Source organism: Ascaphus truei, chromosome 3 (genome assembly GCF_040206685.1).
Source record: "Ascaphus truei isolate aAscTru1 chromosome 3, aAscTru1.hap1, whole genome shotgun sequence".
Taxonomy (NCBI): domain Eukaryota; kingdom Metazoa; phylum Chordata; class Amphibia; order Anura; family Ascaphidae; genus Ascaphus; species Ascaphus truei.
Window position 1 is genome coordinate 20,051,847 of NC_134485.1, and position 26,322 is coordinate 20,078,168.

Below are 26,322 nucleotides of genomic sequence, written 5' to 3' on the forward strand. Positions count from 1 at the left end.
CCAAGTGAGGAGAGCGTAGGAGCTTCACGGTGCGGGAGGTTCACAGCATAGATGTATGAACAAATATACACAACAGTGCGACCAATATCACAATGAACCCATGTACTGTATGTGTATATACGTTTTCTGTAACTGGGCGAGCCTTGGTAGGAACCCATAGTCTGAATAAAGCACTTAAAAGGGTTCACTTCTCCCAAATTATATTTCAAAAGATAAGTGCAAAATATGAAATGCATGAAGTGCAACACGAAAAGCCTCTTATTTCATTTATTGCATGTAGTTTTTCCATTTGAGAAATATATACTGTGTATGATTGACCTTTTCGCTGCCAGAATGTGTTAAACGTGCAGTGCTTCAACAGAGCTATTACTATTTAGAGCTGAGCAGCTGCCTCCTGAGACGGCGCCACTTAAGCTAAAACGTTTTAGAAATATATACAGAGGAGAAGCTCTTCAAATTCTATTTAGCATGTATTCAATTCGTATATTATCCAGAGACAGAAGGGCCCTAAAGCTACATCCAACTTGACAAATCATTTAGTATATTAATATGTATTTTATCTATATTCTTTCTCCGTAAATATAGGTCATTTAGTTCAGTACCATGGCCAAAATATTGGAAGCCTAAAGCCATGTCACGGTAAACCCATTTCATACATGGCACAGTGTAGTATTGGTAGTGTGGGACCTTCTGAAAAGGGTGACGTGGTTATAGGTGTCAAATATGTTGGCCAAGTTATTGAACTAAATTACCTATATTTATGAAGAAAGAGCTAAACAAGCTGTTGGGCACCGCCAATGTTAGGGCATCATTTTGCGCGCCTCTGTTCTCACCTGTAGCTAATATACTAATAGGTTTATCTCACAAGTATCTCAGGTTTGCTCAATGAATATTGAACTGGTCATCTTTTAAAGAAAACAAACACACAGATTCCCAGTAAGCTTATTTAAGCCCCAAAAAACAATCACAAAATATATATATGTATATAAATGTCAAAAAGGAGTGCTACTGGACGTGGCAACATATACTACAAACAAACACAGAGAGCCCAGTGCTACATCCAATGGCAAAAATACACAGTGAAATACCTATATATTGTACAGGTTATTAATCAGTGTTAGGACCAGTGAATTATGGTCATGCCTTGGAGGGGCTTACAATGCTTTGGCCAAAGTGTTAAACTAAATGACCCTTTTATTCAAGAGATATATATATAGGTATTTAACTGTGTATTTTTGCCATTGGATGTAGCACTGGGCTCTCTTTGTGTTTGTTTGTAACATCTTTTAAAGAAAGCCATGGAGAGGGGATAACAGGTGCGAGCACTTAGGGGCCTATGCAGAGAGCAGCGGTAAGGGGAATAGCGGCATTGTTTGGAGAAAAATGCCTGTAAAAAGGCAGGTACTGGCGAGTTTTAAAAAAAGCGCCATTTTTTTTTTTATTTGCAAATTTCGCCGCGCGGCTGGAGAGAACCTAAATCTCTCCAGTGTTGAAAACTGCCGTATTCAGAGAGGCGCGATCGCCATCTAGCGGCTGTTGGCGCGATTTTCAACATTTTGCTTCTCCAAAAAAATTTGGCAAGAAGCTGGAGCTCAACGGCCGGTGGGGGAGAAAAAAAAAAATCCGATTTTTTTCCCCACTAGTTTCAACAGCGCTCATATCGCTTGTTGAAACTCTCCATATGCAGAAAGGATTCTAAATGCAGTTTTATGCCCTTTCTGCATATGGAGAAAAAAACTCTCCATTACAGTTACTTTTTATTCCCCTCTCCAATTTTAAATAGCGCTGCTCTCTGCATGAGGCCCTTAGTGAGAAGCAGAGGATGTCACATTTCACTGTCTCATTTTATGCTTCTGTTTAAGAAAGTCACATGCCCATCCCTGTGGTTTCAGTCACATTTATCGCTCGTCCAAAACATGGGAAGATTGATGGGCGGAAAAATGTAAGGTTATGCACAATACATAATACTGCTTTGTTTCTGCTAGGACTGGTATGTTCTTATCTCTGGCGGGGCACGTAGCACTGACCTTGAACCCATTCTATTCCACCAACAGAAAACAGGCATATTTTTTTGCATGATGTAGCAGGGTGGATGTCCATAACGGAAGCTGTTTTGTATGCTCTATCATGCAGATGATTTGGATTTGTAGTTAAAGTAACTGCTTTATAGAGCAGCGGTGCGCAAACTGGGGGGGGGGCACAACATTTTTCTGGGTGGGCGCTGGCGGTTGCAGAGGTCCCGCGCTCACCCTCCCTCCCCCCCCAAGGCATTTAAATTAAATGCCGTGGGGGACCGTGCGAGACCTCTGCAACCTCTACTTACCGAGGTTCGGCCGGCCTCAGGATGCGTGACCATGGCAAACGTGGCATCATGTGACGTCACGGTTGCCACGGTAACGTGACGTCAAATGACGCAGCGGGTCACATGACGTCACACGACCCGGGAAGGGGGTGCACCACTGGACCAGCACAAACAGATGGGGCGCGGCAAAAGTTTGCGCGCCTCTGTTCTAGAGTAACTGTAACGTCATAGTGCAGTTGGAAATAAGCTGGAGTATCCAAGTATTTTGAGCGTGTAAATGAAACGCGATTTTCTTTTATGTGCACTAAATTAGCTGATCTTGAAGGATAAGTATTTTTGAGAAAAATAATCATGACCCTTTTTGTTCCCACGAGAGGCCGGTAGTACACTGCTTTTGGTTTAGATGATGTCGGGTGGTGCGTTAATTTGACTATGCGCCGCTTAACGTTGGTACCTAACGTTGCGTTTCTTGTGTGAGCTACTATGGGAACGGTTATACAGTGCAACAGCGGGAGTTAGGGTAGGGTTGACTGACAAATTATACTGTTCTGTCGGGCGCATATCGGGCTGTCATTTTTCTGCCCTGTATTCTACAGTACATGAGAGAGTATAAAGCTATTTGCTTAACAGATCAGTTTTGGAAAAAACAATCAGCCGTGTTAAGATCAATACAGGCTGTCCTCGGTTATCCGACACAATGCGTTACTCAAAATGGCGTTGGATAGCGAAACGTTGTAAAGCGAAACACGTTTTCCCATAGGAACACTGTTTAAATGAAAGGTTCCGTTCCTGAAGGCATTTTTAATGCTAAAATACACCAAATATTTTACGCAGACAATAAGATATGCAGCACACACATAAATTATATAGTGCATATACTGTATAATATATATATATATATATATAATATAATATAAAAATATAATATATTATATAGTATAATATATATATATATTATATACACATAAATAACTTTGCAAAGCGTCGTAAGAGCGTTGGATAAGCCGTTTTGGCGTTGTAAAAATGAACATAGGTATGCATTACATAGCGTTGGATAAGCCATTCATTGTTAAACGAAGCGTTGTAAAACGAGGACTGCCTGTACAAGCAATATCCTATGTGTGTGTGTTTAAAAAAAAAAATCAGTTCTCTAGTATTCAATAATATTTACTACAATTATTTTTTAAATTCAACTCTTAATGCCATTTTTAATGAGTTTAAATATATAATGAACTTCCTTTCATTTCTATAGCCGGTTTTAGCCACTTCCCCAGCAGTGCAAGATCTTTGCAACACTTTCCTGTTTGGGATAATTTGTTGCCAATATTCCCAGCAGTTTGAGTTCCAAACTGTAACAATAGATAATGTTATCTTAGTAATTTTAAGAATTCATTGTAGCTGCCGAGACATTGACTGAAGGATTTTTTTATATTGAAAGGCGGCCATTTAGTGAACCCTGGGAAGCAGGATCTTTGCTGATAGATTACGGGAGAACTAATCTACTGGCAATTTCAGTAATTAGTTTTCAATAAAGGTAATCAAAGGCTGCATATATAAAAAGTAAAAAGTAAGAAAAAGTAAATATTGTCTGCGCTGCAAAAATTATAAACAGATCGCATGTCTGGTGATATCGAAGTCTCTTCAATTTAAAGCTGCAATCCAAGCACTTTTTTAGTTATTTTTTATACATTGTATTGAAGCAGGGAGTCTCTGGAGCTGAACCCCATTAATTTCAGAGCCGGGGGACCCCTGCTTCTGGAAATACAGACCTCTGTAGGGGGTGCCGGAAGCCGCTCCGTTACCAGAGTACACAATATGGCCGCTGTTCAAAGCTCCCTATCAGCCTGCAGGGCCCTGAAGCCTTGATGTCTTCCGGTTCAGCTTTCTATTGGCCTGTGTGACGTGGGATCTTTAAACTTTATAACCCAGCTAGCTCAGCCGGAGCGGCTACCAGCACCTCCTACGAAGGCATGTATGTCGTTTGATAGATTTACATATGCTAGGGAGCAAAAAACACTGCTGTTCGATCAGGCTAATGGCCTAGAAGTGGCTCTATAAAGATTGCTGGTAATCACTTTTGACAGCCTGAATTGATGGCTGTTGGCTTGTAAGGCCAATACACTAAAGTGGTTTTAGGGAACTTTTAATAAAGCTTGGCAATAATGCGGCTGAAAAGTCATTCACATTGCTAGTGCCAATATTCTATTTATTCCCAGCTAACCACCACAGCAGAAATATAAATAAAACAAATGTAGCACAGAAAAAAGTGTAGACACCCCAAAACTAGGAAATAATTTTGGCACAATTCTCATATATAATTGCTTATTACCTGGAAATCACCAATCTGAATAAGAGTATTAAGGGCATAGGCAATTTTTGAAGAAAAAAGAATGCAACCTATATGCTAGGGGCAAGTTGATCTTAAAGATCTTATACTCTACAATCGGATGCGTTAAACTGCTACACATTTTGTTACAGTATTTAGGATGTAAAAAGCATATTCTTTGAAGCGTCTGCAAGAGGTGCTTATTATATTAAAACATTATTGAAATGTATGCTTTTATTGTTGTATTAGTGTTACTTGCTATATAGGTTAACTATTATGTTCTTTATTTAACTATTGTCACCCGGAGTACATTATTCGTAAAAATGTCCACTGTTGGGGAAAATAAGAACTGAGGCTATTGCAATTAAAGATGCTCGGATAGTAAGAATGCAGCACGGCCAACGAATGGCTTGTAAAGAAACTTATATTTCTAAATACAACAAGAATAGAGGCGGAAACAAATTAATATCATATATAGCGATGTAATGACACAGTATTTGTAGGTCTGCTTACTTTTTCAGTTGCAACACATTAACTAGAATTATACAGCATTTCAAATATTATATTTATAGTGTGTGAGTGTTTGTGTGTGTGTATATATATGTATGTATGTATATAAAGTAGCGAGAAAAAGTTTGTGAACCCCAATGATAATTATGTAAATGCCATACTGTGACGGAGCGGCCTTGTCGGTAATTGTCAGAAAAGAGCTTACAAACCACTTTCTTGCAATTAAACGTCCTTTATTTCCCTTACCAAGGAAGCAGGTTGTAGTATACTCCTAATGAACAGAGAATAAAGCAATTAAAGTAAGTGGCATACGTCTGTAACAAACACAATAGTCCTTAGTCCCAGGTATACAAAGGGAGTTCAGGCTCTCCCCTCAGCCAGACTCTCTGCAACCTGTTGCCTCACAAGTCGAGAGCAAAAGTACAGCCTGGAAGAAATCTCCTGTCTGCCTTTTAAACCTCCCCTTTCCAATCAGCTAGCAGACCTACCAGCTAGGGTGTGGTTCTTTTTGGTCTGCTAGAGTGAGATTTTGTAACCTCTTGTATACTCCCTCAAACATACCTTTTTCATGATAACCTTCCTGGATCAAAACAAGTCTTTCCATAAATATTCAATAGGGTTATTTTTACCAATTCCATGACTTTTGAAACAAAATGATTTTATGAGTTAGACAAACAATGAGTAAGAGTTAGGGTAGGTGTAAAAGTAAGTGAAACCATGGTTTTATCAGCTAAATTAAATGGGATAATGAGAATCAGGTATGAAGAGGGTATGAAGGTTTGGCAGGCTCCACCCTATATAAAGATTGGAAACTTTGTGAGTTGGTCTTCATAATACAGGTGTGTAGAAACACGTTGTGCCATGATCAAAGATTTATTTTGAAGACCTCAGAAAAGCAGCTATTGATGCTCATCAGTCTAGAAAGGGTTACAAAACCATTTCTCAGGATCTGGGGCTTCACCAATACAGTGCCAGACAGATGGAGAAAGCTCAAGACCACAGTCAGTATACCCAGGAGCGGTCGTCCTACAAAAATCTCTCTAAGAACAAACTGGCAAATCATCCAGGAAGTCACAAAGAAACCCAGAGAACCATGCTCTCGCTTTGGCTTATGTGAGTGTTCATGACTCGACTATCAGAAAAATACTGAACAAGAATGGTGTTCAAAGAAGGATAGTGGACTAATGATGAGACGAGCCATGAGAAAGCGTTTCTCACGCGAAACGCGCGCGTCGGCATCTCTCACGTGCACGCGCAGGGTCAGCACTGAAGCGGCAGCCTTCTATCACGCAGAGCGAGCAGCTGCCAGACCCAGCGCCTGCACACACTCTCAGACTGGGTTAGAGTTTCGGAGTTCACTCGGTAGACAGGAGGTGAGGATAGTGGTTGTTTGATATCTGATCTGGTATGCACGGTTGAGTTCATTTAACATATGGACAATAGGTATATTTATTGCCACACCGCAGCACCAGAGCAGTAGCACTTTAGTGATTGCTTAATCATACTGTATAGAGGTACACTTCGCTTTTATATCCTATTGCCTCACTAGCCAGTGTTTGAAACACAGTACCTGACGGTTGAGCACATTCATGAATATGTGCATAGGCATACACAACCAGCCACACCGTTTTTGGTATCTGTAAGCTGTTCTATCTACTGCCAGTAACGAGTGCCTTCTAGCCCTTATTACCACGGGCTTCTATATAGGCATGTTTCTACACCACCTCCTCATCCCTGATTCACCAAAGAACACCCTTGTAGGGAATACTGCATCACCAGCTCCCCTAAGAACATTTGATCTAATCTCCCTCATTTGTTCTTATCAATATATAATCCAGAGTGCTACACGCACTCAACATAGGATTAAATGTGTGTGTCTTATCCTTGGATTTTAAACCCCATTATTTTAATTTGATGAACATTAAAATATGTATTTTAATTTATCCTCATACTGCATTTAGGGTAGTGAGTGCTTTAGTTGGGTTCTTGCTTCTTTGCTGTTCTATCAAGGAAGGATAGCCTGGAGGAAACCTCTGCTCTCTAAAAATAACATTGTTGCCCATCTGAAGTTTTCCAAAGAGCACATAGATGCAGGGCCAACGACAGATTTCCTGGGGGCCATGGACTAGAGTTCTGACAGTCTCCCCCTCCCCCCCCTGTGTTGGCGATCTTGCAAGCCCCTCCCCCCCATTTCACACTTATCCCCTTCCATTCTCATGTATTTGTCACTATCTCACTCACTCTCGCCCCCCTCACCCCACTCTTCCTCCCACCCTCTCAAATACATACAACCCTCACCACCCCAAAATACATACACCCCTCTCACCCCCAAATACCTACAAACCCATCTCCCAGATACATACAAAACAAAACCCAGGTACAACTTTCAGTCTCAGGGACTCTCTGATCCGGGAAGCTACTTCACCTGTGACTGCATAAGAGAGATCACCCTGCACAAGGCACTCAGACTCTCTGATCAAGGGAGACACCCTGAACCGCTGGGGAGAGCACCCTTCCCTTGAACTTTTTGACCCCCTATCCGAGCCAGGAGGAAGCCGGGGGCCCATGTCGGACTTGTGTGTTATTGTTGGTAAGACTTGCAGATAGACTGAGCACTGTATAGTCAGCTCCAAAGAGAAGATTGTCCTGCTTATTTTTCTCCTGTATGCCGAACACCGGCAGATTTTATGTTATGAAAGCTTTGGTCAATAAAAGCCCCCTAAAATAAGTCTCCTTTTTTTTTAACCTCTGCACGCATCTCCTACACTACACTGCACTACATTTAATGTTTACTTGCATCGCATGGTTGCTTAGATCGCAATAAGCAGGTCATATTCTCCCCTGAAGAATAAAAACAAAGCTTGATCCAAGATAATAAACATTAAGGGTTGGGTTAGTAGTCCCATTCAACCAACAGCAATTAATTATTTAAAACCTTCTTTGTGCACCTGTCATATTAAATAGAGAAGCGGTCAGCTGTAAGGGCTGTCGCTGCGAACAAGCCCCACTGTAAATCATTCTTGGTCACCAGTGGCCACTAAAAGCCATCAGTTCTACGTCGATCACACGCAACAACTACTGAGACATTGTTGAACACGGTCCTTTTTTTTAAAACTCATGGCCAGCTTGGCTTTTTGGGTATTAGACCATATATTTCCTGAATTCAATGATACAGTTGAAATTACAAAACCATTATCTATATGTTCCATTGTGGGCTCCATTATATAGTATAAAATATATTTTACCTGGCTCATAAAACAATGGTAGCCCCTTCCAAAGCGCTATCAACAGTGTCAAGAATATGGTAATGTGTCATTTGTGCTACCCCACCCTGTGTTTCTCTGAAGTTCTATTTCACTTGCTTAGGAAACTGTAAACCCATCTGTTTAGATGCGCCTTAAGTCCTCCGAAGCAGGACCTCCGAAGCAGGGTGAATGTGGATTCAGAGCAAAGGGAAGAGTGGACAATAGACCATATTTACTAAGCATGGCTATTCCATATGACAAAGTAAACAAACACACAGATACCCAGCAAACTCTCAGAAACCCCCCAAATTACCACTATATGTGTGTTTGTGTGTGTGTGTGTGTCAAAAGGAATGCTACTGGGCGTGGCTAAATGTATAAAACAAGAAACAAAGAAGTCCAGAGCAACATCCAATGTGACAAAAATACACAGTGAAATACCTATTATATCTCTTGAAAAAAGGGTCATTTAGTTAACCCTTTGGCCAAAGCGTTTAAGCCTGCGAGCCACTTTCAGGACCTGTGATATTATGGTCATGCCTTGAAAGTGGCTCGCAGGCTTATACGCTTTAGCCAAAGGGTTAACTAAATGACCCCTTTTTCAAGAGATATATAGGTATTTCACTGTGTATTTTTGTCACATTGGATGTTCCTCTGGACTTCTTTGTTTCTTGTTCTATTCCATATGACACCTTCCGTTGCAAGGCGACATCTTTTAGCCCATTCACTTGAATAGGCCAAGACTATTATACAGCTCAACCCCGTTATAACGCAATCCGTTACAACGCGAATCCGCTTATAATGCGATACAGGCGTGGCTCCCAAGTTTTGTACTTATGAATACTTTACAACACGATTATTGGTATCTTAAATACTTTATTGTACAATGCATACAATTGTACATTATTTCTAAAGCGATACGCTTATAGCGTCATTCTTTGGACCCCAAGCACAGCGTTATAAGGGGGTTGAGCTGTATTAGTTTGGCAGTATTTTTTTTTTTTTTTTTTTTTTACAAAAGTCCCAAACTACTCCCAATCATGTGATGATTTTGACTACAGAATAATGGGTATTGAATCAGTTTAGACCTCTATCAATGTTGTGTTGGTCGCTGAACTATGCACAGTACAATGAATACGGACTATAATAGTATACTGTGGCAATTGCTCAGGGGAATTAACATTTGCAGACTTTGCACAAAATTAAATATCATATGCTCACCAGCTGTCAGATTGTACTTTGTTTTGCATTGCTTCTGCTCCGTAAGGGATTTTAAAGAGATTTCTAAATAAATGTACATGATGATGGAATTTTTATATTGAAAATGAAAAACAAAGGTACATTTAGCTACTGTACATGCAGTCCTAATGGCCATTGGGTTTGGTTGGGCATTGGCTTCAGGTATACTGTACATGCATTGACCGTAGGAAAAATACGAACAAGAATATCTGTAGGAAAATGTCTTTTTCCCAGAGAATAACTGGTTTTACCGCTATAATAACCAGCAGACACTGGAAGAATAGTTGGGTCATGTGGTCATCCACTTATGAAAAACATAGGAAGAAATATATCAACACCTCTGTTGTCCTTAATAATCTTTTAATTGAATGATTTAGCTTTTTGGAGGGTAATGGTGAAGGGAGAAGGTAATCTCCCCAAACCTTATCTGCATTAAAGCCGTGATCCCTATCATCATCAAGTACATCCTACCTTCTGCGAACCTGGGCTTTCCCCAGAGCTGAAACTTGGCATTCAAAGCTTCAGGGACTCCCTGATTCATGAGATATTAAATATTTTACTTATATTTGATGAATGAGAATAGGAATGTAACTGTATGGAAATACCACCTTCCAATGTCCTTTATATTCCCAACTTGTAAATCCAATGTCCTACAGACACCCCCTACCCCCCATCGAATGGTAACATAAACAGACGACAGAAACGCTCCTCACATCTGATTTTATTTAATTTGGATGTTACATTCCTCCAATTAGTCTTTTAACAGTATTGTTATTCACCATCCACACTGCGGTGTGACCTGCTCGCTAGGTGATGCCAGTCTGCTGCATTACTTGTTCTGTTTCTAAACTTAACAGAATTCAAATTCCACAATGATTTCATGCACCTTGTGGAGCAAAGTGAAGTATGAGCACAGGTGAAAGTCGCTAAAAGTAGTGATACTAGGCCTGATTTTAAGAGATCTTCATACATTTAAATATTGCGGCAAGGATCTTTTGGACTGTGTTTTAGAAAGATTGAAAATTGGAAAAATAGGAAGTAAGAGAAATCCTTTAACATAAATCACCTTTCTTTAAAAAGCAAGTGGCACTGTATGTTTGTGAATGAAAAAGCATTGGCTGTGAAAAAAAGGTGATTTCCCCAGAGGTGACCATGCCTCTTTGACCATTGAGTACTAAGCAAATTCCTAATTGTCCTGCATTTGCCGAGACATCCTACTGTTAAATATTTTTCTGGGGGATTTGATTGGAAACCGTGATATCGCATCAACTTTATTGACTTGCGCCGAGTCTCCCTTGTATATGGGGAGAGTTTGTTCCTAATGTTTATGAAGCTTATACTCCATTAGTATTTCAGCATTCATTGAAAAGACTGAAGAAACAGATGAGTTATGCAACCTGGAAGTGATTTTTTTTTTTTTACTGTTGTAACTAGAAAGTGCTACAAATCTTATTGGAGTTATGAGAGTTCCAGAAAGTTGTGTGTTATTTGAACGTATTACACTATATGTTCTTTTATTTATTTTTTTGTATTGTTTCCACATACTGTAGCTTCTGGAGCAGCATCCTGTGCCTAAAAGAACCTAAGCCATACTAAATCGCTACGGATCAGCATCATGTTTGGCATGTTCACCTGAGTGGGCATTATGTCGTCCTACGGGGACTTAACTGTCATTATTTGCCTTGGTATTTATCCAACATGCAAAGCCTTTTTGCAAAGTTATAGATCTCATTGCTAAAGAGAAGGCCTTGAAAACCCGTGACTAATTCATTTGCAGGTTTCTTTATTATTATTTGTTTGCCTTCGAGCTACTTTATTTTAGGTTGCAAAGTGTATAAAATATGGAACATTTTTCTTTGTTCAGGAACACTGATTAATTCAGTGTGGAATGTGTCGTGTGGAATGGTTGATTTAAAAGTTGCATCAATAATTTAAATTGGTTTATTTATTTTTTGTGGACACTTATTTGTATGGTCCAATACAAAATAAAAAGTATTAGGATAGTTTAAAAAAAAAAATGAAAATACAGCTCAACCCCGTTATAGCGTGATCCGCTACAACGCGGTTCCGCATATAACAATGTCTGAGCGTAGCTCCCAATTTACCAATTAAAATTTTTTTTTTTTTTTTTTTTTTTAAACATTCAATGCTTTATTGTTAACGGACACATACACACACCTACACCATGTGGAAATTGAACATGAATATGTTCTCACAATCCAGGGGGAGCATATAAAATTAGAGACAACAACGTTATATGCTCCCCCTGGATTGTGAGAAAAAATTCCTACGTTTGGTACCAGTGAAGACAGGCCCCACCAGAGGGTCTGAGCAGGGAGTTTCAACTTAATATATATTTGCATTTGCACAGTTATAATATATTTTATTCACATCTCTGTATTTTACAGAGATGTATTCTCTGTATTTTACAGACTTTTATATATTTACTCACTTTAAGAATAATGATCACTCTTTGTTTTTTGCGCCTTATTTGATCACCTTCACCTGTATATTGGAATTGAACATGAATACATTTTATATAATACACATGCAGGAATCGAACCTAGGACCTTTCATATGCTAGTACCAATTCCCTACCTGCTACGCCCAGGATTGGAATGATGAAACAGACTCTATAAATATATTTAACATCTACAGCACAGTGCAGTGGTCTGCACTGTGTACTATATGTTAAATTTGTTTTTAGAGTCTGCGACATCACACAAACCCGCCGGGCCTAGCTGGGGCCTATGGGGGTCTCTGGCCTAATGCAGGGGCAACAGACACCCTGCACACACCCTACCCTCTCCTTGTCCCAGCTCTGACTGGCGTGGCTTGCAGCGCATAAAATGCATCAATGTTGCTGAGCAGGAAATCCAGGCACCCTATTGGCTACTGTGGGCCACAAGGTACCAGCCCCCTAAGGCTCATGGGACATGTAGTCCCTGCTCTGAGCCTTTCTTTGTAATGGCCGCTGCTGTAAATGCTACTGCACATGCGCGAGCTATCTAAGGTGGCCGAAGTGACCTCGGGTGCCACTGTGCATGCGCGACTACCAACAACATGGTGGCGCACTGCAAAGGGAGCCTCCGCGGATCTCCAGCGACCCGGTCGCCCCTGTCACAATCTCGCTGCACCTCCCTGTCTACAGCGGTTGTTCTGCAACCTCCGGTTGCACCCTGCACCAACCACAGCCGCAGCGGAGGTATGGGGGAGCCGAGGGGAAAGCCCAGAAGGGAGACCTGGCCACATAGCCATATGGTGTTAACGCATTTTTTGGAGCCCCAGATATCCTTTTCTGGACTACTATCTATCTTTAGGCCAGTAGACTCCAAACTCCTATCCACACCACAGTATCCCACCTGCCAACTCCAGTGGGTGAATGATGTGGTCGTGTGTATGGGCTCTATTTATAGTTCCTACAGTAAGACTTTCTAGTGAAGAGGGCGGGATTTCACAGCAGAATTTCCAGTTCGTAATTAATTAGTTGGTTCATGAATATATTGATAGTTTTGCTACCTTTTTGTAAGCATGAATATCCGACATTTGCCAGTTTCGTGAAGATGCACAAAAGCTTTGATGGTTTGAAGACGTTCTGTGTAGTAGAAGCTCTAGAAGATAGACGTGCACACACCATCATCACGGTGTAGTAATAATTAATCATGGAAAGGTTCAATTAAAAGAGAAAGAGAGAGTACAGTATACACGCCAAAATATAAGTGAAAAATCAGGCACAGCAAGAGGGGAAAAGATTCCTGTGCTACAAGGCTCTCCTGGATGTGTTTTGGAGTGCATACTATCTCTTTTTAATTTAACCTATCTATGATTAAGTATCATTACACCAGTGTTTTTTCAACCTGGGTTCCCCGGGCATCCCTAAAGGGATCCCTGCCATTTTCTGGTCATTTGAAAGTCGTGGTCATATGCATTGTAAATTCTTCTGTATTTGATACAGAGTTATGAGAGATTGTTGGGGGTTCCTCAGAATTTCACTTGGGGTTCCTTAACAAAAAAAGGTTGCACACCACTGTCCTAGATCTTCTATTTAGTTACACCCAGGAACGAAGGAATCCTTCATAAGGCTTAGTCCCCGGTGGTCACGGCGGCGTGCGTGCCGCACAGCACAGTCCTCTATGGGGCAGGCCCCAGTGGCTGTGTGTGGGCGCGCAAAGCGCTCACGCGTACGCTAGCAGGGAAGACAATAAGTTTGTCTTCCCATGCCGCAATGCGGTCACATAGTTGGCGCGCAGCCAGTGGCAGGGCAGATATGCCCTTTCATGGCCGCTCCCCTACAGACCGCCGATCGCGGCTGCAGTCTCTGCCCATGTGCAGGGAGATCTGGGGCTGCAGCCTAAGGAAAAGGAAGCAGCCCCTCCTCACAGGCCTTCCTTTATTTTCTACTAAGAATCCTGGAAACGCTTTGTGGATTATTCCATGAACATTTTATATCGAATTCTATTTCATGAACATTTTATATCGAATTCTATTTCATGAACATTTTATATCGAATTCTATTTCATGAACATTTTATATCGGATTCTATTTCATGAACATTTTATATCGAATTCTATTTCATGAACATTTTATATCGAATTCTACACTGGCGACACACTTAATCGCACTACGGCCAGATCCGCAAGCCGGGAGATTTCCCGGCTTGCTAGTGGCCGCCCCTCGGTCACGCGTCATCGGGAGCGTGCGCCCCCTGCACGCGCGTCCAGGGCTCCCCGAGGGAGCCCTGGTGTCCCGCGATGTGGGTGACGGCGGCAGGGGGTTCCGGGGGACCCGGCGGACCCGGCAGCGGTAGGGAGAGCGCCCCGATCGGAGGGCGCTCTTCCGCTGCTTCGGCGCACGCCCGTCACCCTCCGGCGCGCGCCAAGCTACTGCTGCGGCCGAGAACGGGCAAATGCTCGAATAAACTGTGCCGCAGCAGTATTTCATGAACATTTTATATCGAATTCTATTTCATGAACATTTTATATCGAATTCTATTTCATGAACATTTTATATCGGATTCTATTTCCTGAACATTTTATATCGGATTCTATTTCATGAACATTTTATATCGAATTCTATTTCATGAACATTTTATATCGAATTCTATTCCATGAACATTTTATATCGAATTCCATTTCATGAACATTTTATATCGAATTCTATTTCATGAACATTTTATATCGAATTCTATTTCATGAACATTTTATATCGGATTCTATTTCATGAACATTTTATATCGAATTCTATTTCATGAACATTTTATATCGAATTCTATTTCATGAACATTTTATATCGAATTCTATTTCATGAACATTTTATATCGGATTCTATTTCATGAACGTTTTATATTGGATTCTATTTCCTGAACATTTTATATCGGATTCTATTTCATGAACATTTTATATCGAATTCTATTTCATGAACGTTTTATATCGAATTCTATTTCACGAACGTTTTATATCGGATTCTATTTCCTGAACATTTTATATCGGATTCTATTTCCTGAACATTTTATATCGAATTCTATTTCATGAACATTTTATATCGAATTCTATTCCATGAACATTTTATATCGAATTCCATTTCATGAACATTTTATATCGAATTCTATTTCATGAACATTTTATATCGAATTCTATTTCATGAACATTTTATATCGAATTCTATTCCATGAACATTTTATATCGGATTCTATTTCCTGAACATTTTATATCGGATTCTATTTCACGAACATTTTATATCGGATTCTATTTCACGAACATTTTATATCGAATTCTATTTCATGAACATTTTATATCGAATTCTATTTCATGAACATTTTATATCGAATTCTATTTCATGAACATTTTATATCGAATTCTATTTCATGAACATTTTATATCGAATTCTATTTCATGAACGTTTTATATCGGATTCTATTTCCTGAACATTTTATATCGGATTCTATTTCACGAACATTTTATATCGAATTCTATTTCATGAACATTTTATATCGAATTCTATTCCATGAACATGTTATATCGGATTCTATTTCATGAACATTTTATATCGAATTCCATTTCATGAACATTTTATATCGGATTCTATTTCATGAACATTTTATATCGAATTCTATTTCATGAACATTTTATATCGGATTCTATTTCATGAACATTTTATATCGAATTCTATTTCATGAACGTTTTATATCGGATTCTATTTCATGAACGTTTTATATCGGATTCTATTTCCTGAACATTTTATATCGGATTCTATTTCACGAACATTTTATATCGAATTCTATTTCATGAACATTTTATATCGAATTCTATTTCATGAACATTTTATATCGAATTCTATTTCATGAACGTTTTATATCGAATTCTATTTCATGAACGTTTTATATCGGATTCTATTTCCTGAACATTTTATATCGGATTCTATTTCACGAACATTTTATATCGAATTCTATTTCATGAACATTTTATATCGAATTCTATTCCATGAACATTTTATATCGAATTCCATTTCATGAACATTTTATATCGAATTCTATTTCATGAACATTTTATATCGAATTCTATTTCATGAACATTTTATATCGAATTCTATTCCATGAACATTTTATATCGGATTCTATTTCCTGAACATTTTATATCGGATTCTATTTCACGAACATTTTATATCGAATTCTATTTCATGAACATTTTATATCGAATTCTATTTCATGAACTTTTTATATCGAATTCTATTTCATGAACATTTTATATCGAATTCTATTTCATGAACGTTTTATATCGGATTCTATTTCCTGAACATTTTATATCGGATTCTATTTCACGAACATTTTATATCGAATTCTATTTCATGAACATTTTATATCGAATTCTATTCCATGAACATTTTATATCGAATTCCATTTCATGAACATTTTATATCGAATTCTATTCCATGAACATTTTATATCGAATTCTATTTCATGAACGTTTTATATCGGATTCTATTTCCTGAACATTTTATATTGGATTCTATTCCATGAACATTTTATATCGAATTCTATTTCATGAACATTTTATATCGAATTCTATTTCATGAACATTTTATATCGAATTCCATTTCATGAACATTTTATATCGGATTCTATTTCATGAACATTTTATATCGAATTCTATTTCATGAACATTTTATATCGAATTCTATTTCATGAACGTTTTATATCGGATTCTATTTCCTGAACATTTTATATCGGATTCTATTTCCTGAACATTTTATATCGGATTCTATTTCACGAGTGCTGACTAATTGTGTTGTAATGTATACTGTGTGCTGTGTCATATGGGCAAGTAAAAATTATTTGTACTAGACCTGCTGTTTTACAACCACATCAAATGTATTTTATGGAAGCTAGCCTCTCGGTTACCTAATGCAAAGGTGCAGCACCTTTTAAAATGCACAATATTAACTCTTTAACAACAGAATTTTACATAAAAATTTAATTTCTCTCAATTTTGAAACAAAAAGTAGGAATTTTAAAGTTTATCTACAATGCATTATCTAAGCCAAGGGCGCTCAACTCCAGTCCTCAAGACCCTCCCAACAGGTCAGGTTTTTAGGATATCCCAGCTTCAGCCTGGGTGGCCCAATCAGTGGCTCAGTTGGAAACTGAGCCACTGATTCAGCCACCTGTGCTGAAGCTGGGATATCCTAAAAACCTGACCTGTTGGGAGGGTCTTGGGGACTGGAGATGAGTACCATTGATCTAAGTGAGTCATTGCTTTTCTTAAACTTAACATTAAATGCATACAAGACTGTATTGCTGGTCTACACCAGTGCCTTGTGAAACACACCATAAGAGTGATTCTTTATTTCACGTTGTGCTATGTAAAATCCATTCATAACAGACGACACTTGCATAAGATGTACAGTTTGCATCAACAATCTAATGATCTGTTTGCTAGTGACACAACTTACCGCACATTTCTCTGGAAAGGTGGCTTAGAAAATCTGCAATTGGCATGGTAAGGAGGCGAGTCACCAAAAATTAGATTTTGGAGCTGCAGAGCAAGAAAGATTAAATGAAATGTGCCGGGAGAATACTGTTCGAGATCGACAGGACAATAAGTGCATGTCGCTCCCCATGCTTGCGCTTTTCTAAGCGTGTTTTTGAAGTACACAAAATGCTCTCCACTAAGGGTTTGTCACAGATGGCAGCCTGTCAGTTTTAATGAATCTTTTTCCATTTGTACAATTAATTTAACTTAAATACGTCCTTGATGTTAGGCCAAAATAGTGGATTATTAAATGTACATGAAACATATTGAAGTAAAAAGAGAATTATGTAAACAGTGATGTACATTTAGCAACAATTATATTTGTATGAAATAGGAATAATGAATCCTTGCCGTCTGTTAAACTTGCTTGTAAGGGAGGTTAGTGATTTTAAAGACTTCCTGTCTATTTTTTCACATACAGCATATGGCATTTTGAACCTTTTCAAAGCCTGTGCATGTATAAACTTTAAACAGAGTTGTATGGGTAATGTGGACCCGACTGGATCAAGCATCTTTAAAAATGCAATCCAAGCAATATCCTAAATGTGTTTTTTTGTTTTTATAAATCCGTTCTGTAGTATTAAATAATACTTACTCCATGTTTTTTTTTGTTCAGCTCAATTCCATTTTGAATGCGTTTTAATATAGTGAGCAACACTTTCCTGTTTGTGATACTTTGTTGCAAATGTTCCCAACAGTTTGAGCTGCAAACTGTAACAATACAATAGGCCTTGGTAATATCAGGATACATTGTAGCTGCTGAGTTACACTGACTGAAACTGAAAGGCGGCCATTACCTAAACCCAGGAAAGCAGTGTCATGAGAGAACTAGTCGATCGGCAGCTTAGATAGTTAGTTTGCAATAAAGGTAATCAAAGGCTGAATGTAGTAATATGAAAGAAAGATACAATTGTAGGTGCCGCTTGGATTGCCTTTTTAAGAAAAAGATAAAGGCCATAATTTATTACCTTTGCTGATTCTGTATAGGATACCTGTTATATAACCCATGTTCTGTACCTGCTATACTAATTATAGTACTAGGGTCAGATAATTAAGGTTTAATCCCAGGTATCTCTGTATTTTTCTGACTATTCTGACTAATTAGCACTAGGGTGCAGCTGGCATAGGCTTGTCTAAAAGCTTTTGTTCTTTACTTTGAGAGGTGCTTTGGGTGAAGGTATATTATTTAGGGAAGTACTGGGATAATCCGTGGGAATGGGCCTGTAGAAGGGGCGCTGTAGTCCCCGAAACATTGCCCCCCCTATATTTTACTACCTTGACCTTAACGTGTGTTATACATTGTTCTTTCCCCCCCCTGCCCCTCACCCTTTCATTTTTACACTCTGTATTGTTCCCTTTGTATTCCTTCCAGCCCCCCCCCTCTCCTTCTTGATTGTTTACTCATTGTGCAGCTATTAGGCTCCATGTAAAATAACCTCCAAGCCTTGATTAGGGTTGGCTCTGGATATGTATCATTTCCTTTAATATATCGTTACTATTTCAACATTGACGCTTTTGTCTGGTTTTTCTTATTGAGTGCTGGGAAACACTATATACATTGGTTATTGTTTTGAGGGGGCAAGGGGTTACTCTCTGTTCCCGCGCACCACATCATTAGTTGTTTCATTGCTTAACGTGTATTATAGTTGAGTGCCGCCTTACTCCAATACTTTTTCATTGATCATTGGTTCCAGTTCTCTTTCACTGCTTTTATAGTGTGAGTCCAAAGGTTTGTGGATACCGTCATCTGAACAGGTCAAGTGTAACATGCAGTAGTAGCCCATCTTCTGGTCTCTCAAATAATGGCTATGTTACTGTATGGCTGAAATCTATCTACCCGCCTCTTTCTACATTAGTTATATTCTTCCACCACTCAAATAATTTGTGTCGCCTCTACCAGTTTCCCCACTGACATTTGTCTTGCATGCTACAATAGAAGAAAGGTCCATGCACAGTTGTATTACCAGTTTTGTTTAATTCAGTATGGAAGACCGTACACTAAATCAAAATGGCGGCCATGTCCATGACTGTGAACGCCTATCAAGCCACGTTTTCTGTAAGATGTTCTTAAGTCACGTTAAGAAACACAAATCCCGTATCACACATGCAATTCTCCTCCTTTCTTTTAAAGCTTTACACTCTTCTGCCCCTCCTTACATCTTATCCCTAATTTCTCGCTATGCACCATCCCGGCTCTTGCGTTCTGCTCAAGGATGTCTTTTCTCTACCCCCTTTGTATCTAAAGCCCTCTCCCGCCTTAAACCTTTCTCACTGACTGCCCCGCACCTCTGGAATGCCCTTCCCCTCGATACCCGACTAGCACCCACTCTATCCACCTTTAAGACCCACCTTAAGACACACCTGCTTAAAGAAGCATATGAGTAGCACCGTAGATATTACTAGACACATGAGACATAAAGCTTGGCCCCCTGCAGAAGCACTTTCCAAAATGCCCTCCTGCTGTTTCTGTACGTTTCTCCTACATACCAATTATATTGTAAGCTCTTTGGAGCAGGGTCTCCGCTTCCTAAATGTTACGTTTGTCTGAACGTTATTCCCATGACCTGTTATTTATATTATATTATTTGTTATTTATATGATTACCACGTGTATTGCTACTGTGAAGCGCTATGTACATTAATGGCGCTATACAAATAAAGACATACAATACAATACAAATCGGGTATTTGATAGTGACATTTTCAATGTCACTTTACTCCTGATTTTCAAATCCAGTCGCCAGATTTAAAAATCCTAATGGCCCGCGTTTCCCTGTCAGAATAGAAAATAAAAGGAAAAGACCAGAACCGTTAGAATTTTTTTATATTGAAGCAATAAATACGGATCAATCTTTTGGTTTCCCGCAGGCCCTGTCCTCTGGATGGGGACCGAAACGTTGATCCATATTTATTACTAATATATATATATTTGTGCTTTTTATGCTTTGTATTCGTGTCTATCAAATTTCATGTCCACCAGGATAGTTTCAAAACATGGATTGTTTGATCTGCGATTGATCCGGAACTACAGTAGGTGTTGGCCCAAAAAGTGCTTTCAGGGCCAAATAACACTCCAAAATCGTTTGCCCTGAAGAGTTCTGGTCTAATCCGCTGTATCTTGGGAAAGTGAGATATAATCATAGTTATGGGCAGTGGTCGACAAATCACCAAAAAATCTATGCGCCGAACAAAAAAATCTACTCGCCACCTAGTACCAAACGTGTGCTGCTTGGGCCAATAAGAGCTCGCCACAATGTTAAATCCACTCGCCCGGGGCGAGCAAATGTATAGGTTTGTGGAACACTGGTTATGGGTATGGCATTGAGTAAACCCCAGATTTCAAAAAAACATCTATAGTTTCATTTGTATTGAAAAACAATCATAAAATAAACCAGTTGTAGTGTACACAAATACCCACCGTAATATCACACGAGCGGGTCTGAGCTCTGTGTCGTGCAATAAAACACCTTGTTGCTGAAAATAAACTCTTTAAATGTGTACTTTGAACAAATGTGCAACACTGGGAATAACGCATCAAATCTCTGTTTTTTTATTTCAGGATCTAGATTTCTCATTACGTCCATGGGAGCCTTGTATATTGCAGATGTGCAGAATGAAGATGGGTTAAATAATTATCGATGCACCACACGGCACAAATACACCGGAGAAACACGTCAGAGCAACAGCGCAAGACTGTTTGTATCAGGTGCTGTACCGTTCACTTTCTCTACTATTATATTGTGCTCATTTGCATGTCATTTCCCAGAATCCCCGGCTGCAGTGGAAGCCCTGTATGCTAAGAGTTGATGGTGAAAAGCAGGGTTGCAGACAGGGGACGGTTTTACAAATGTTGCTCCCTTAGACACTCGCCTTTTTGCCGCTGCCTTCCTCTTCCAGCATCACAGCATCAAATGACGCTGCGACGTGGTGATACGTTGTCGTGGCAATGTGAAACAATGACGCCGCGTTGTCATGGCAATGTGACGTTGTGCAGTCAAGCTGGAGGAGGCAGCTGGCGACGGAGAACCAGCCTTGCGAAATCTTCTGGAGGCGGCAAATGGAAGTGTTGGGGGGTCACGGTGCCGCTCTATTGATTTTGCTGCCCTAGGATTGGATTTAGTGGGCCTGTTGGGAAAAACGGGCCTGTCTGAGGCATGTGAATGTGCTCCCAAGTGATATGCTGATATGCTGTAGAAATGAACTATAAATACATGATATATCCGTACTTTCTCCTTGTATGGTTGCAGGTAGCTGTCTTTGCATCGTGATTGGACACACAGGGGGAACTGCATTGAGATGAGTTCTTGATACTAATCTCTCAGAGTTCTGTTTCTCCTGGAAGTCCCCCAGTGTATTAGTAACTGAGAAGAAATACTCTTGTTCATTTATAAGCAAACAGGAAAAAGAGAGACGGCTCAAAGGCAAATGTCAGTCTTTGCAAAGTTATCATACTGTACGTCAAAGGTCAGTTGTCCTATTGGGTCTGGAGAAGTGTACATTTCCGTAGATCCCAATAGGGACCAACAAGATCATTGTGTGTAAGGGGGTCACTCCCGGTTTCCCTGATGTCCCTTTGCCCCCTGCCTTACCCCTGTGGCAGTGGGGGGAGGGGACGGCGACTTCTCCCGGTGGGCGCCGCCATCTTGGTTGTGACGCGAGGTTCGCGCAATGCGCAGAGGTTGCCAAGGGTAGCGGTGGCCATTACAAGTGTGCAGGAGCTCTGGGAAGTTGCGCAGGCGCAGTTAAGCGTAGCAGCGGCCATTGCAACTTCGCACAGGCGCAGGAGAGATCGCGCACGCGGTCCCCATAGGAAAGAGGTCCTGAGTGGACTACATCTCCCAGCAGCCTCTGGGGAATGCCCTATGATCCCTGTCACCTGCAGCCAGCCAGCCACTTAGACTTACAGATTCTCTGCAGCAGGGGATTTGATACATTGTTGTGAAGCACATGAGTCAGTCAGGCTGAGGATACAGAGGGGGAAAGAAGGGGGGCACAGAGCTGCAAGCTTCTGCCATAGGCCAGGAATCCCCAGGCTAGAATTGAGGCCCTGACTTCCCACTAGTGAGAGTGGGTGGTCACAGGGACAGGCCCTAGTATAGGGACCTGTCACATTAGAGAAAGAGAAGGAGCTCTGCGTGTGGGGAGGCAAGTAGCTCCTACACCAGGCCCTATACCCCAGGCCCAGTTAGGCCCTGAGTCATTGAAAGGTTGGAGCTGCTACAGGGACATGCCCTAGATAGGGAACGGATCCCCTCAGCAGTCAGGTGTGTTATAAGATAGTCAGAGACACAGCTGTGTGCACGTGGCCTGGCAACTTTGGTCTGGGAACAGACCTCTTCAGGAAAGAGACAGTCTTCATGGTGGGAGCGTCTGGCGGGACATCACCCCACGCAGGTTTCATCACAGGATCACTCGGCAGGTACAGTCACCAAGTGCACCACCATTACCGGTACCACACAGGCACTGATCACGCCTAAGGGGTGGGTTGCATAACTCTTGGGACACTTGGGACTCAGGGAATTAGATGTGGGGTGATAAGATATTAGCATAGAGTTATAAGTCAGTACATTAGAGTGTTAAGAGATACTGTATGTTATGTTCAGTAAAGCCCTTTGCTATTTCACATCCAGTGTATGTGTTCATTTGTATGTGTCCTGCGAGGAACAACTCCCGCTCTGCTGGGAGCCATCGCAGGTGGAGGCGCTGCACCATATAGTAGTAGTAAGAGTAATACACCCCAGGCTCTCATTGGCGGAGGCTCAGGCCTCCTGGTTGCCAGACAGGTACAGCACCACACTGATAAGTAGTCAGATACACCTACCCACCTCAATCTCACTTAGGGTGGGGGTAAGAGGGCTACATTTGTATACATTTGTATAAAGAGCTGTTGGTGCCTTATACCAGAAGTGGCCAACTCCAAGGCCACCAGCAGGTCAGGTTTTAAGGATATCTCTGCTTCAGCACAGGTGTCTCAGTTAGTGGCTCAGTCAATGACTGCACCACCTGTGCTGAAGCAGGGATTTCCTTAAAACCTGACCTGTTGGCGGCCCTGGAGGACTGAAGTTTGCCACTCCTGCCTTACAGAAAGAAGGAAGCATTTCCGGTAGGTGTACAAGAGAGGAGCTCTGCAAGGAGTCTTCCAGTGGGGTGTGAGCGATTAGTTAAAGTTGTCATGAGCACAGTAAGGGTTAGAGCAGGGGTGCGCAAACTGGGGGGCAGGAGATTTTTCTGGGGGGGCGCAGCGTTTGCAGAGGCCGCGCGCTCTTACCCCAGGCATTTAAATTAAATGCCGGGGGGGTGGTGGGATCGCGTTAGGCCTCTGCAACAGTAAACTTACCATGATTGACGCCGAGACGCGTCGCCATGGCAACGCAGTGTCAAATGACGGCGCAGGGTTATGCAATGTGACGTCACACGCGTCAAATGACGCCACGGGTCATGTGATGTGACGTCACATGACCCCGTAGCATCATTTGACGCAGCTGCAAGGTAGGAGGGGGGCGCGAGCACCGGGGAAGGCCAGACAGGGGGACGCAGCAGCAAAAGTGTACGCTCTCCTGGGTTAGAGAATATGTTAGAAGTACAGATGTGGGATGTAGCAGAAATTCATGTTTTGATCAAAATTTATAGCACCAAAAGTTGTGGGGACCGTGTCCAACTTGTCCAAGTTACCCTTTAGGCTATGTCCATAGAGGGGGGAGCCGTGCTGAGCCTGCTCGGTCAGGAGCGATTCCATGGACTGGCAGGCGAGCCAGCGGGGGAGACGGGGCAGTGACGTTGCCGGGCCAATAGCCCGCGAAGCGCCGACTTCAACGTCACAGCATTGACGTCGTGACGCTGCTTCGTGACGATTGGGTGTTTTCAGCCGAGAGCGCGCTGAGAAACAGGCTCTGCTGTCGGCTGACAATCCCAGCGCCTCAGCACGCCTGCGGACGCTCGCGGGAGCCCTTCTAAAGACATCCTCATTGAGGATGACGGGGCTCCTCGCGGGAGCGTCAGCGCGGCTCAGCGCAGACTGTCCCTCTATGGACGTGGCCTTAAAGTGAAAATCCAAGTGGGCGATTTCTTTTTTTTTTCTTCTTACAATTTTATTTTTTAACGTAGCTTTGAAGCAGGGGATCTCCGGAGCTGAACCACATTAATTTCAGGTCTGGGGACCCCTTGCTTCTGAAGATAATTACCCCCATAGTGGGTGCCAGTAACCACTCCACAGGGCTAGCAGGGTTTTGCTTTTCAAAGCTCCCGTTCCCTGCGGGCCAATAGGAAGCAGAAGACCTCAGCCTATGTTAAAAAATTTTTTAAAAAATCCTGTAAAAACGTGTGCCCGCTTGCATTGCTCCTTTAAAGCGCAGATGTCCCGGTCTCAGTTACGGAGTCTGCCTCTCCACCCGCCTGGTTTATTTATTTTTATTATAATTTTGGTTTTTTTTTTCGACAAAAAAAAAAAAAAATCTCTATGTGTGATTATTATGGATTCTGTTTTTATCTTGCCATGTTGGGAAAATCATATTGTATATTACTTCTTGCTTCTTTTCCAATATTTTTTTTTGGGGGGGGGGGGGTGGTTTATCATAGAAACAATGAACCTTTTGGCTCATGTAGTCTGCCCACATCATGTACTTTGAGATTAAAAAAATGTATTGCCTTTTTATTTAAAATTTTAAATGTACACTAAATTGTCAAATTGCCAGTGCAAGTTTATAATTTTTATGCTGGAAAATATGCATGAATCAGCAGTCATTGTTTTCTCAATTCATCACAAATGAATTGTTTCTGTCTGAGCCGCTTACACACTCCTACTTTTTCTTTAATCATTTTTTATGCCATGTTTGTAAAATCCTTTTTTTATATGACATCTTATTTTTCTAATGTCTTTATTTAAAAAAAAAAAAAAAAACAATTTTTGTTTTATCCCTTTGCTTCCTGGTTGATTCTGTATTGGCTTAGTAATAAACCTTAGCTACGGCTATTGGTTATCTTTCTCTCGCTCACTCACTAATTCACTCCTCCTACTGAGGATAGTTCTCCTAATCTTGGACCTAGCCATATACACACTCGCTCTATCCATGCCCCCTGCCTCTTCTTTTCTCCCCGCGAAGGGTGTTAACCCATCTAACTTAATATCTATTCCTGGTCTCCTTTGCTTCTCTCTTCCCTTCTCCTGTGGCCTGTGAAATGTTCAATCTCGGTATAGCTGGGCTCTGGCTGTACACAATCTCTTCTGCTCTTTTTCCCTTCATCTCTTTGCTCTAACAGAAACCTGGCTCACACAACATGACTCTGCTGTGCAGGCTGTTGTCTCCTATGGTGTTCTCTCTTTCTCTCACACACCAATGGCGGGGTGGAGTGGTGGATATCCTCTCCTCCTGCTGCCGATATCAGCTCCGCTCTATGCCTCCATCTGTTTCATTTACTTCATGTGAGGTCCATGCGGTCCAGCTTTTTTTTCTTTCTCTCTCTCATCTACCTCTCAATCCTTTTTCTCCTCTGACTCTCCTATTCTTTTAATGGGGAACTTCAACTGTCAAATTAATGATCCCTTAGTCTCCTGGGCATCTCACTTCTCTATCTAGCTGCCTCCTTTGGCCTTCCCCAATGGCTGATTCCAGCACCTACAAGGATATCACTATTTAGACATTGTCTTACAAAAAACTGTTCCCTTTCTGATTCTCTC

General features: G+C 41.0%; 1 protein-coding gene across 4 annotated transcripts in view; it reads left to right on the forward strand.

Annotated features, from left to right (window-relative positions):
* Positions 1-26,322, forward strand: part of DSCAM (DS cell adhesion molecule) — a 587,331-nt gene that overhangs the window by 285,934 nt on the left and 275,075 nt on the right. For all 4 annotated transcript variants that reach the window (XM_075593710.1, XM_075593712.1, XM_075593711.1 and 1 more), the window contains exon 4: positions 21,208-21,354. In XM_075593710.1, coding sequence (XP_075449825.1) covers positions 21,208-21,354 — 147 coding nt within the window. The remainder of the gene's footprint in view (positions 1-21,207; positions 21,355-26,322) is intronic.